We start from the raw sequence: 13,404 nt of genomic DNA, 5'->3' as shown, positions 1-13,404 counted from the left end.
TCCTTTCCTACCCAAACTTCTGCTGATTGCTACCCAAAAGAGAACAGCAGACTGCGCTCTGACATCTAGCTACAGGATACAAGGGCTTTCTCTGTAATTTCCTGATTCATCATACCTAATTCAGATTGGTAGTGGCTGAAATACTCCAACATTTGATGGACTATGTGATAACAATTGGTGGTCCCTTGGCACAATTATAAGTGTCATTCAGTCAAAGCGAGTTTCTCTCTCAATAGTGAGAGAGACTTAGGGTTTCTTTCACATATATTATTTGCCTCTTTTTGGTTTATCCAGGTACTACATTCTCTGTTTCTGTTAATATTTATAAACTCTTATTAGGAGATACACGGTGTGGGAGGTAATCTTTTACTGAACCAACTTCTGTTGGAGAGAGAAACAAGCTTTTTAGCTTACACAGAGATCTTCTTTGGGTGTGGGAAACATATTCAGAGTGTCACAGCTAAATATAAGGTGGACATTGGGTAATTCACAGGAAAGTTTTATTTACTTAAGACATTATGTATGCAGAGTTGTAGCTGTGTTGATCCCAGGATATTAGATACAAGGTGGGTGCGATATCTGTTATTTTATTTCTTTTGCTTAGCATCACTTAGCCTATGTTACGGATTTCAGGGTATAATCCAGACCAGTGAGGAGTTGAATCCCCACCTACCCTGTAACCCTGAGTGTTCCAAATGCTTTGCTACTGTAACTCTCTGCCTGGAACATTCACAGGTAGTGTCAAGCATGCAAGTCACATCCTAAGAGTCTGTGTATAACTGCAGCAACTCTGACCCCAGAAGCCTCCCTGCAGCACATAAGTCACACTCCCTGGTCTCTACCAGTCTTAGTTACTTCTTGCAGGCTGACCCCAACACACTCCCAGTCCCAAATTTTCCCCAAAATGGTGTGCTCTGTAGTGTCCAGCCCTCTCCTAGACACTACAGAGAAATAAAAAGATTTGTTGGTTCCTCTAAAGCAGGGGTGGGCAAACTACAGCTCAGGGGTCGCATCCAGCCCTCCAGACATTTTAATCTGACCCTTGAGCTCCTTCCGGGGAGTGGGTCCGGGGCTTGACCCACTCCAGCACTCCAGCCAGGGAACAGGGTCAAGGGTTTGCCCCACTCCCGGAAGCAGCAGCATGTCCCACCTCCAGCTCCTATGTGTGGGGCAGCCAGGGAGCTCTGCAATCTGTTCCCGCCCCAAGCGCTGCCCCCACAGCTCCCATTGGCCAGGGAACCAGGGCCAATGGGAGCTGAAGGGGTGGCACCTGCAGATAGGGCAGGGTGCAGAGCCGCCTGGCCACACCTCCACATAGGAGCCAGAGAGGGACATGCCACTGCTTCTGGGAGCTGCTTACAGTAAGTGCCACCCAGAGCCTGCACCTCTGACCCCCTCCCATACCCTTGCCCCAGCCCTGATCCCTCTCCCACCCTCTGAACCCCTCAGTCCCAGCCCAGAGCACCCTCCTGCACCCCAACCCCTCATCCCTAGCTCCACCCCAGAGCCCACACCCTCAGCTGGAGCTCTCACACACCCCAACACCCTGCCCCAGCCCGGAGCCCCTTACTGAACCCTGAACTCCTCATTTCTGGCCCTGCCCCAGAGCCCTCACCCCCAGTTGGAGCCTGCACCCCAACCCCCAGTTTTGTGAGCATTAATGGCCCGCCATACAATTTCTATACCCAGGAGGCAAAAAAGTTTGCCCACCCTGCTCTGAAGACACACAAGCACATCACAAGTTATTAACTTAACTGGGGTAAATACACCCTTCCATTTCAACACAGCACTGAGTTAGTTTATAGTAAAAATAAAACAAATAGATTAACATCAGGACATTGACAACCTATGTCAGCCCTGATTTAAATAAAGGTATAACAGGTGGGGGTGTTACATCAGGCTAATGTCATCCATCTTTGAGATATGTACATTAAAGAAAGAGGAAAAGAAAGATATACAGAGACACATTCTTCCGTAAGGAAGTAACTAAGCTCTTGATTCTGATCATACTTACATTAGAGTTACTCCTGATTTAGTCCACTTAAATCACTGTAATTAGAACAATGTCAAAGAGATCAGCCCCTGGCCTGAAAGCAGGCATTGGTGACAGTGAACAGTACAATCAATATAAGGAGGCCTTCAAAAATATTTGCTTCAGATCCATTATTTAGAGAGACATTTGTGTCATTAAGGGCATATAAAGAGACAAGATCACAGGAGAATATTTCCTTTGACGTTGTTAGATAAATCTTCGTTAGTCTTTGGGTATCGATCATTAACATCTCTGCGTTTCTCACAGAGAACTACTGTTATCTTTCAGAAGCCAATGCAAGGAATATACTTGATAACTATTTAAGAAGAGTTGTTTGAGTAGGCTGTAAATACAGAAGATGTTGTTGCATAAGGACTCCTGCACCAACCACGGGTTTTAAAATTATAGTATATTTTTTAAAAAGCCAAAAATGTATCAAAGAGTTCAGTTGAAAGCTCCCTGAGTCAGACACCAAGGCATTAATTCTCAAAGGAGAATAAGGGCATGAGGCACTCAACTCCCACTGAGCGGTGCCCAGCCCCTTTGAAAATACTCATGTCTCCTTATATTCAGCTGCTGGGCCTTACACAGTTTTGGAGCTTAAATAATAATAGCTCCTAAGTGTTAAGGTACATGATGCACCATCTCTGTTTATAGCTTTATTAAAAACAGAAACATCTCTCTAAAAAACATTCCTAGCTTACACCTGAAAATGAAATACTATTTCTACGAAATACTAAACCACTATTTATGTAACCACACACATGTAACTGTGATATGAAAGAGGATTACAAAAGCAGTACAAAAACTGTAAGACAAACTTACTGTGGCAAAATGTTTTTGAGTTAAAAAACAGGAAACAGAAGCTACAACTGCAGTAGACAAACTATTGATCAAAAGGAAAGTTCTCTGTAGGTTGCTTTTTTTTAATTCAATTTGGAAATATATCAATAAACAGGAGAAAACCTGTGCTGTAAATGAGGCCCATAATAGAATTAATCAGCTCTCAGAAATGTCCTGCCCTCAGAGCCAATGATCGACCAATGAGAGTTATTTTGATGTTCCAGTGCTTCTATCTTGTGCATCATTGGTTAAGTGTTTTATCTGTCAGAGGAGGTACATGGGAATGAGAATGCTCCTGGCTCCAGTTTGCTTGCATTGTCTGTATTTAAATTCAGCCTAAATAAGATACATAATAAAGTGGTTGTTGCCTTTCTAGTTTTATTCAAGATTCTTAACGCTTTCATTACCACCCCCAAAAAGCTGTTATGTATTTAAGGCCAAATTCTAACTTTACTTACACCATCTGAAACCAGAATGAAGTCAATGGGTTTGCACAGGATATAAGGTGGGGCAGAATTTGCCCCTAGAAGCTGAAATAGGCAAAAGTACAATTAATATAGCAATGAAGAGCTGAGTACATGTAGTAAATAAAAGACATTCTCATGGCTGTCTATCACTAACCATCAAAAATTACTACCAAACTGTGGGCTGATGAAATGAGGGACATTGTGAACTTGTACTTCTAAAGGAGGGGGGGAAATACAAATAGGGCAAAACTTCAAATTATAACAAACAACAAACATTTATCATGAACTCAAAAATACAGTTACAAATTCACAGGCAAGAGGATCTTTTAGTACCCTGACCAAAGAAGTAAGACCATGTCATCAACTTTCTGTGAACTCCTTTAAAGCAGTAAAAACTGGCCACTTTTATTTAGGACCTTTAAAACAAAACAAAAACAAAAATATATTCACAATTTTTGACAAACTACATTCACATTTTAAAGTCATATCCATGTTATTTAAATAGTCAATTCGAATGTTTGCAGTGTACAAGACATTTTGTAATTATGTTTTTTCCTGAAATTCAGGACTTGTAAGTAAAATTAATGGACAAGAAGAAAGGTGATGTAAAAACTGCAACACAGAAAGAAAATGAAAAAGCACTCTCTTTTTATAGAATGCTCTGAAGTCTTCTCTGGTCCCAAGAGCAGCAAGCAGTTCAATGACAAATTTTGTAAGTTATATTTACAATAAATGGAGACATATACTAATGAAATTCCAGGTTCAAGAGACTGGAACAGAGAGCTTTGAATTATTCCAGCTGAACAGAATATCATACCTCTTGTAACAGGATAAGAATCTCTTGTAACATAAAATGCCTAAGAAATGCCAAGATCTCTGTATTTTCAACATTATTAACATGTTTGGTAAGTGTAGACTCTGATCTCACTTACTTCTTTCTTTAGATTTCTTGTCTTCAAGTTCTGTCAGTCTTTAAATGTTCTCATTTCTTTATCACATGCCTGGCATGATCCTCATTCCCTTTAGTATTTCCTCGTCCTCCTCCGGGAAATTTGCCTGTTTCTGTCATCTGCCCCCATCCTTCTTTGGGAACACTAAGGCAAAGAATTAATTTCATTTTTCCCCCAAGCAAAGCCTTCCTACCTCTTCTGTCAACAGTTATCCTTGACATCTCTTATTCATTCCATATACAGAGAGACACTTATGCCTCCTTCAATGATCTCTTATTCTTTATGCACTTACAAATAAAAAGCCTTTGAGTAATATTCCTTTCATGCTCCACATTTGCTTGTCTTGTAATTATTATAAGTACACTCTCTAAATTTAATTCTATCATAATATTTTCAGTTGGCATAACCTCTTTATTGCCCTGGCTTATTTTTTGCTCTCCTTGTTTGTCTGCTATAAATTAGTTTAAAGTATATGAGTATGTGCATGGGGAGGATTGATTGATGAGGGTTAGTCATATTAGTTAGATAGCACATCAATTCTGACCATACATAAACTCCTAATTTCTCTTGTGTGTTTTCCATCTACTACTTTACCCTGTTCCATTTCACCCAATACTAGCTGCTGAATTCTTCCAAAATTTTTTCTAAAACAACTGACTTGGATTTTGTTCAGCATTTTCGAGAACACGATGCAATATGCCTTCCTCACTCCCAGCCTACCTTGGAATTTCAGCTATACTATTGCTTTTACTTAAGAATCATAGGTGTCTTGAGTCACTTTACTTCATACTACGAATTCAATCCTGCACCTCTGAAAGAAATGGGAGCTTTGTCTTGACCACAGTGGGAGCAACATCAGGCTCTGGGTCATGATGTGCTTTTTAAAATGTCCTACTTATATGCCATACTAAATATAGGAGGCAGTGCAGTAACACAACTCACTACATTTCTATTATCTTGTTCTAGACATACACCACTTTGGTTTCTGTTAGCTCATTATCTCCAAGAGGACTGGGTAGATTGCAACACACTGTCACTAGCAATTTCTATGCTATATGTTGCTTTTGTTGTGGTTATGTCTCTAACTTCGTCAGCTATAAGAAAAGGAGCATAAGCTTATGCTCTAATAAATTTGTTAGTCTCTAAGGTGCCACAAGTACTCCTTTTCTTTTTGCGAATACAGACCAACACGGCTGCTACTCTGAATTCCTCAGCTATGGGGCTTTTGTTGTCTATATTATGAAGGCATCACATTTAAGGTTGTATCATTTATCATCATAAGAGATCTTACACTCAAGGTGCAAAACAAGCCCGAACTATCTGCAAGTTACCCCCTAAATATCTTTATCTAGGGATTTCCACATTTTATTATGGGCATGATGAGAGCTGAGCAGAGCATGTAGATTCGTAACACTGTTTCATCCAAACATTAGTCAGATGCCTTGAAAAGACATTATTGCAAGGAAAGACAAGAACATGACTCCCTTCCAAACATTTTTGATGTGTGTGCATTGTTCACAAACCATCAGATACTAGAAATAAAGACAACAAAACACAACAAAATGACAGCCAGGCAATCAGGCAGTGAACCTTCATTTTCCCCATTCACAGCAAGAACAAGCTGAGCCTAACTAGACTCAACAGGTTACAGCTGATTTCAGTGCTGCCATTATCATTAATAATAGCAAACTGAATTACATAGCTCTTGGGGCTTAGAACAAACAAACAAACAATCTAACCTATACCGGTGTCTGGTGCTCAGCATCTTCACTGAACAGATTTCTATACACTTCAGCTAAAGAGAATGGCTCCTGAAACTATCAGCAAAAATATATTCTTTTCATGTCAGCTCATGATACACTGCAATCAATTCACCTGCTACCAAAGGGGGTTTCATATCCTGGAGAAAATCAGCAAAAGTATGTAAGAGAGTCACATGACATAAAGGGGGTAGAAAATAGGAGAGGAAACAATCACAGTAAAAGATGAACCATGGGGAGAGGAAGAGGAGAAGTGGCAATTCCATGGAAGCTGAGAGTGGTAAAGTCCCCTAGAAATGGATGATAGAATATGACACCTAGAAAAGGGAGAAAGCGGGTAACCCCTGTAAGACAAGAGTGGAATGGAATGGAAGAGTAAATCCAGGAGTACAACAGGATAGTCCCCCAGATGGGCTAGTAAAGGGGCCATATGTGGAGGGACATGTTGTAACTAATAGTTTGGATGAGAGAGACCTGTATACAGCACCTAGCACATCCTTGAGCGGGGCAGTGGCACAAAACAATTAATTAACATTAATAATAGCATGGGGGGGAGTAATGTCCTGGGTGAGGGGGGTAATCCAACCTCAGGAAGGTCAGATTCAAGGGGGGGTCATTCTTCTGGGTGAATAAAGGGATAAATTCCAGGGTACAAGGGGGTGATAAGAGTAGTTTGACATCTCTCTCCCTGGAAGGGGAGGGATTGGAGGTAACCCCCGGGGTGAGTGGGTAACCACCCCCAGCAGGGGAGGGTTAAAGTGTAACCCTGTATGGGAGGTGGTAATCCTGCTCCCTGGACAGAGAAGGTGAAGGGAAATCCCTGCGTGAGAAGGGGTAATTCCCCGCAGAGGGCGAGCAGGGGTAACCCTTGCATGCCAGTCAGCGGGGGCACACCCCGGGGACCGCCGCTCTTACCTGGCTGGCTTTGTGGAACTGCTTCTTCAGTCCCGCCACCGACATCCTGTCCCCGCGACGCCCGCTGCTCTGGGCTCAGCAGCCGCTCCCAGGAGCCTGCACCGCAGCGAACAATAGGCGGCTCCTAGCGCTGCCCAGGCCGAGCGCCCGGCCCGGCCCTTCCCTTCCCTTCCCGGCTGTTCGTGCCAGCCCGGCCGCTGGCTCTGTCACGGGCACCCACCGCGCTGGAACCCCGCGCCCGGGTGGCAACATCGCCTTCCAAACGGGCTCCACAGCTGCCAGCCCATTGGCCCCCGGCGCGGTCTATGCAAATGAGAGAGGCGCCGCTGTCTGCCGATTGGGCAATCAGCTGACGCCCACGCTACAGTGTTGCACGGAGACGGTAGAAGGAGGGAGCGAAGAGGTTCCAGCACCTCGGGGAGGGAGGGAGCGTTGAGTCAGCCGGAGAGGTCCCTGCCAGGCTGAGACCAGCCCGAGAACACACACACTGGAGCGTCTGAATGCAGGCTGGGGCATCGTTCCCACGCTGCACACTTCTCCAAGCACCCGGAGGCCTGGCCGCCTATCCCTTTATCCATCTAGCTGGCTGCCCAGCTCCCTAATCAGTTTCCTTTTCAATCTCTCAGCCACTCTGTCTCATCTTTCTCTTTCTTTATCTCACCTCATCTCTAGCCAATAACTCTGTCCAGTCAATCCCATGCACCTTTCCCACATCTCTATTATTGTTATTTATTGTAGCACCTGGGAGTCCTCATCGTGGACTAGGACCCCACTGTGCTAGGCGCTGTACTAACAGAACAAAAAGACAGTTCCTTGCCCAAAGCATTTAAAATCTAAGTGTAAGACAAGAAACTGCAGGTGGGGACAGAAAAAACAGTTGGGGGATTGCAAGGAAACAATGAAACACTAATGGTGACCATGATAGGCTGTGGACTTAATACACCAGCAGCCTATATTTCATCTCATCTTTATCTAATTTTTCCTCTTTCTTTCCGTCTTCTTCGTTTACCCATCCCAGACACCCCCCAAGACCTGCTTACCTATCTATGCTACACCTATGTCATTCATATAGTGCATTTCACTGTTGTGTTTGGCACAGGATTTTGATTGCTACAAGAAACTTGGAAGATGTGAATACAGTAAAGAAGAGGCAAGGCATTTCCAGAGTGATTTGGAACTGATTTGGTTAATAATAATGATCAAGGGATGGGACAGCAGCAAGACCACACACCTGAACTCAGCCAAAGTTCAAACTCCGAAGTCCTGGATCCAAATTTTGCAAATAGGGCTATCTGTATTATGGCCAAAAACAAAATATCTGATCCAAATTTGGTGTATTCAAAATTCACCTCCTTTAATAATAAGAGAAATGATTAGTAACACTAATAGTAATAATACTATTCTTTATTTGAGCTGTACCAGTGGCAAAGGAATAATGTGGTGGGTTTGACTCATGATTCTTGAATGCTTGCGATGGGCAATGCTGACTATAGTACTGGCCATCTAAAGCCTTCAAAAAATCATGAGTCAAGTCCCCCAAAGTCATGAGAGTGTCTTAAAAGTCATGAGATTTAAATATTTTTTTCAGAGGGAGGAGGTAATTTGCCTTGACATGTTTGAACCTTTGCGGGAAGCCACTTACCCCCAAAGTGTGTGTTTTTCAGGGTCAAAGTTCAATCTGAAACATGCAATAAAAAGATGTCAAATGAAGGGATCCAGTTGTCTGCTGAATGGGACTCTTCTCTTAGCCATTAAGATGGAGCAGTTACCATTCTACCCTCTCCAAGCTCCTCCCTTATCTCGATCCTGTCTCCTTCACCTCAGTTTTCCTCCTTAGTTCACCCATTCACTTTCCCTACTCTCCTCTAGTCAGGCCCTTGTCCCCAGCTCAGCCCTTATAATCACTGCCCTCACATTTTTGCTCTGCCAACCTTTATTCCCTCCCCATCTTCTCCTAATTTTAACTTTTTATTAAGACAAAGTTACAATAAAATGTTAATATACTACACTATATGTTACATATTAGGGACCAGGTTAATATTTAAAGAACCTGGCTAAAGATATTGGCTTGGTGCCTGGGGAGCCTTCCTCCTCTGAGTATGCTAAACCTGTAAATACCTGTCCTCTTTTCTCCTGATCTTCAGTCTCCCTCTTGCACCCCACGTTCCCCTTCATTCCACTCCATCTCTCTCTGCTCCTATTCAGACTCTCTCAAATCCCACATTCTCCTCCTTTGCCCCTGTAATCAGTGTTGCCAACTCTTATGATTGTATAGCAAGGCTCTTGATATTTTGAACAGGAGATCCCCTGCTGAAGAAGTCATGAACACTAATTCTTGGCATGAGAGGGAAGCTTGTTTGTTTCTCTGGGTATTTTTTTTTAAGTTTGTTTAAAGTTTACAGTGTGGTCTGTTGAGGACTGCATGTTTGGAAGTAGGAGCCCAGGGGGTAGCTGAGTGGGTGTTAGTGAGGTTCTAGACTCCTCTGCTTTGATCTTCACCTCTGGTGACATTTGCCCCATCATTTTTCATCCTCACCCTCTCCTCCTGAGGGAATTCTGTGCCAAAAAAATAAAAACTCTACACACAGTGTTCTAAAATTCTGCAAATATTATTTGTCAAATAAATGTGGAGACTCCAGAATGGCAGTAGGGAGCACAAGCCACTGGCCACACAGAGGTGGGAGATCACCCTGCAGCCCTCCCCACCTGGACTTGGCATTGAGGCTGCACCTGACCCTGACACAGCGCAAGGGCCAGGCCTGCCCCAGAAACACTCCAGGACCTTCCCCTCTACACCAGGTGCACCAGGTGTGGGGCAAGCGGGTTCAGCCCAGCAGAATCCAAGTGTGGAGGGACTTACTATGGAGGGTTCCAGGTGTGGAGTGAGAGGGTTCTGTGTGGGGCAATCTGTGTGCGGACAGCTCAGTAGGGGGTGCGGGTGCAGGGGGATCTGTATGCACAGAGGCTTGTTAGGGGATTGCAAGGGCAATGGGACTCTGCAGAGGAGTCCAAGTGAAGGTGGCTGGGGCTTGGCATGGGGGTCTAAGTGCTGGGGGGGAGTGGGGCTTGTGCTCAGTGGGGGGCTCTGGGTATGGGGGGATCCAGATGCACAGGTGGCGGGCAGGGGGATTAGTTCCCCTCACAGTGATCCTTCCCTCCACAGCTGAGGAGCAATGGGACAGGAAGGGGGAGAGGGTGCAGAGCTTCCTCCAGCTGGCTGGGGGAGGTCTGACCTGACCCCAGCTGTTCCTTGAAGGGAGAGAGGAAGTCTTGTCTTCCCCTACCCTCAGCCCAGCCAGAACTAGCATCTGGGCCCAGCACAGGATAGGAGCCACTAGCCGGGGCATCCTAAGCCCTGCTCCCCACCATGATTTACCTCTCCACCTGCTGCTCTGGGTGCTTGAAACGATGTGCCTGCTCTGCTGGGGAGGGGTGTGAGACCACTCTTGCGGCTTCCCTTTGCTTCCTTGTCAGAAGTAATTTTTCTGTGGGGAAGTAAAGAAATCTGCAGAGGATATGAATTCTGTGCATGCACAGTGGTGCAGAATTCCCCCAGGAGTAACACTCCTTGTGCCAGCTTTCCTAACCTGAAATCCATCCCCCGCTCTTACTATATTCCCTTTTCTTGTTGTCCTGGTCCATTCACAATCTCTTCATATGTCACTCTCTCTCCAGCTCCTGGCTCTCAGAGAACTAGATTGCTTCATTTGACACTGCCTCTGCAGCTGCCCCCTCTCTTATGGAAGCCTCTCTTTTCACATGCCCCTCCCAGATCAGACCATGGTGGGGCAGTTGGGCTTCTTCTCTCACGTCCCTGCTGTTTGCAGCCCCAGTCCTCCTGCTTCCTACTATCTCCTCTTTTGAGCAGCACTGCATCCAACGCTTCTCTCCTCTTCCCCTTCATGTTCCTGTCACCTACCATCCCCCCAACATCTTCTCATCAGCCTTCTTCTCTGATTTCAATGCCTGGTTCTCCCTCTTCACCAAGGATGAGTGTGGGAGGTTGTGACTTCAGCTTCCATGTTGATGACCCATCTGTCCCCCTAGCTGCACATTTGCTCACCCTCAGATCTTCATTTGACTTGCAGGCCTGTTTCAAATGTCCCACTCACCAACAGGGCTGTTCACTTGACTTTGATTTTGCAGGGCTCTGCTCCCTTTCTGATATCTCTGTTGTTGAGTTTCCCCCATTACCAGTCTCTTTCAGCATTGCCCATTAGCCCCCTTTGTCCTGTCACTCAGCCTTTCTGTGCCTCCTTGTCTGCCCTCAGGCCTCTCCTCTAAACTTTTTCTTCTCTTTCTTCCACTGATACAGCTGTTGAATTCTCTCCATGCTTCAGTGTCTTCCATCCTTGACTCTTTTGCCCCTCTCTCCTTTTGCAAGGTCCACCTAGTCAATACCCAGTTCTGATTCACTCTCAAAATCTGCTTCCTCTAGTCTTGCTCTCATGCTACAGTGTCTCTGGTGAAATTCCCATGACCAGACTGACTTCCTCCACTACAAGTTTGTTTTGTTCTCCTTCAGTTCTTGACATCATACAAGATAAACAACTCTACTTCTCCAGCGTAATTGAATCCCTGCAATCCCAGCTGCCTTTTTACCACCTTTGACCCACTCCTCAAACCTTCCCCTCCTCCTCAATTTCTCTCTCTACACAATATCACACAAATTTCATTCAAGAGAAAACTGACATAATATAATATGACACCCTTCTCCTTGGACTGCCTTCTCTTCGCCCCTACAACTCTCTCCAGTTGTAGTTTGGGTGCCTAATGCCCAATTCTTCCCTATAGGTTAGGCTCCCTAGCTAAACTACATCTCCCAAGATGCACCTGCAGTCACGTGAGTCCCATAGTGTACCATGTGGCTCAGTCAGAGGGAAGACTATTTTGCATCATGGAAGATGTAGTCCAGCCAGGGAGGACAGTACATAGAGGAGAATGGAGCATCATGTATCCAAACTACAACTCCCATGAGGTACTGCAGCAGCTTAGGAAGAGGCAGTTTAATGTTGAATTCAGAGTAGCAGCCGTGTTAGTCTGTATTCGCAAAAAGAAAAGGAGTACTTGTGGCACCTTAGAGACTAACAAATTTATTTGAGCATAAGCTTTCGTGAGCTGTAGCTGTAGCTCACGAAAGCTTATGCTCAAATAAATTTGTTAGTCTCTAAGGTGCCACAAGTCCTCCTTTTCTTAATGTTGAACTGACTCAAAAGGTCATTCAAAACACTGAAATCAACCATTTTGATACAGCAATACCCAAAAGTTTAATTTTCTGATTGAAAATTCCAAAATGAAACATTTCATCTTTTCCAAACTGAATTTTTTTTTTACATTTTGCATTCCATGAAAAATTTAATACTTCCACAGGATGAAAATTCTGATTTTTGCTCAACATTAAATTAGCCTAGTGTCAAAAGTGCCTTCTAAAAAAAAAATTGAAAATGGTGACTGGACTAAGGCAAGTGTTTTAACAGAAACCATCTTCATTCATTTAAATGCAAAATTAATTTGTACATTGGTATACATTACATATCTTAAACCGGTAAAAATCAATCAGAAACAAATAAGTGCAGGGATGCAATAAAGATTAGTCTGCTCTTATCTTATATTAGAAGGTAAGAGCAGACTAATTACTCAGGAAAGGTAATGTATATACAGTATTTTTTTAGTAATAATGTTCTGTTCAGCTTTGTCAGTAACAGGTTTGTAACCAGCAGGGGTTTGAATAAAAATCTTTTGGGGTAATGTGTTTAGAGATTTTATTTTTTTTAAATTACAAAGGGTAAAATCTTAAACATTTTGGCTTAACCACACTCACAAAAATACATGTTCAATTTTCTTTCATTTGGCTCCAATTCATACTATGGAATGCAGGGTAAAAATCATTCTTGTGACAGACAGCACCTTATATAATATAAATTCAACTTAACGTGACATGGAAAATGTCTTTTACCTGTAATGCGGATGAAAGTAAATTGGATATGTGCATGCCCTAGATGTTTTAAACATTCTTGCATCTTGGTAGGAGTTTGTGAATATTCACACGTGCCTAATTTTAACAAGTTTTACAGCATGGGCATTGTTTTCCTTTCAGTGTAATTTAATAGGCCTTTTGGGAGCTGCCATGTTTGAACATCTGGGAATCACACATGTTATCTGTTGATCATTGAGGCAACAGGAAAGACCTGATAGGTCGCAGATGTTAAATATGGCAACAGTCCATAGACCCACTGGATCACTAAAGGGAACAACCAGATTTTCAATATCTCATTAGGCTTGACTAGATCAAGTTCAAATAAGCAACACAAGCAGAAGACAGACCTCTTTGTGACAATGGTGGAGATTACTGGGGTTTATGATTTATTCAAAAATGTGTGGATTTGGGGGAGCAAAATGACCTTACTGAAGCGCTTTTACTATCAAATCTTTACAGT

General features: G+C 43.6%; 1 protein-coding gene across 1 annotated transcript in view; it reads right to left on the bottom strand.

The window, feature by feature from the left end:
- Positions 1-7,685, bottom strand: part of SH3GL3 (SH3 domain containing GRB2 like 3, endophilin A3) — a 73,113-nt gene extending 65,428 nt beyond the window's left edge. The window contains exon 1 of the mRNA XM_038420698.2: positions 6,968-7,685. Coding sequence (XP_038276626.1) covers positions 6,968-7,012 — 45 coding nt within the window. The 5' untranslated portion in view covers positions 7,013-7,685. The remainder of the gene's footprint in view (positions 1-6,967) is intronic.
- Between the last annotated feature and the right edge of the window lie 5,719 nt (positions 7,686-13,404).

Source organism: Dermochelys coriacea, chromosome 10 (genome assembly GCF_009764565.3).
Source record: "Dermochelys coriacea isolate rDerCor1 chromosome 10, rDerCor1.pri.v4, whole genome shotgun sequence".
NCBI classification, from domain to species: domain Eukaryota; kingdom Metazoa; phylum Chordata; order Testudines; family Dermochelyidae; genus Dermochelys; species Dermochelys coriacea.
Note: the sequence above shows the minus strand (reverse complement) of the source record. Positions and strands in the feature narration are given on the sequence as shown.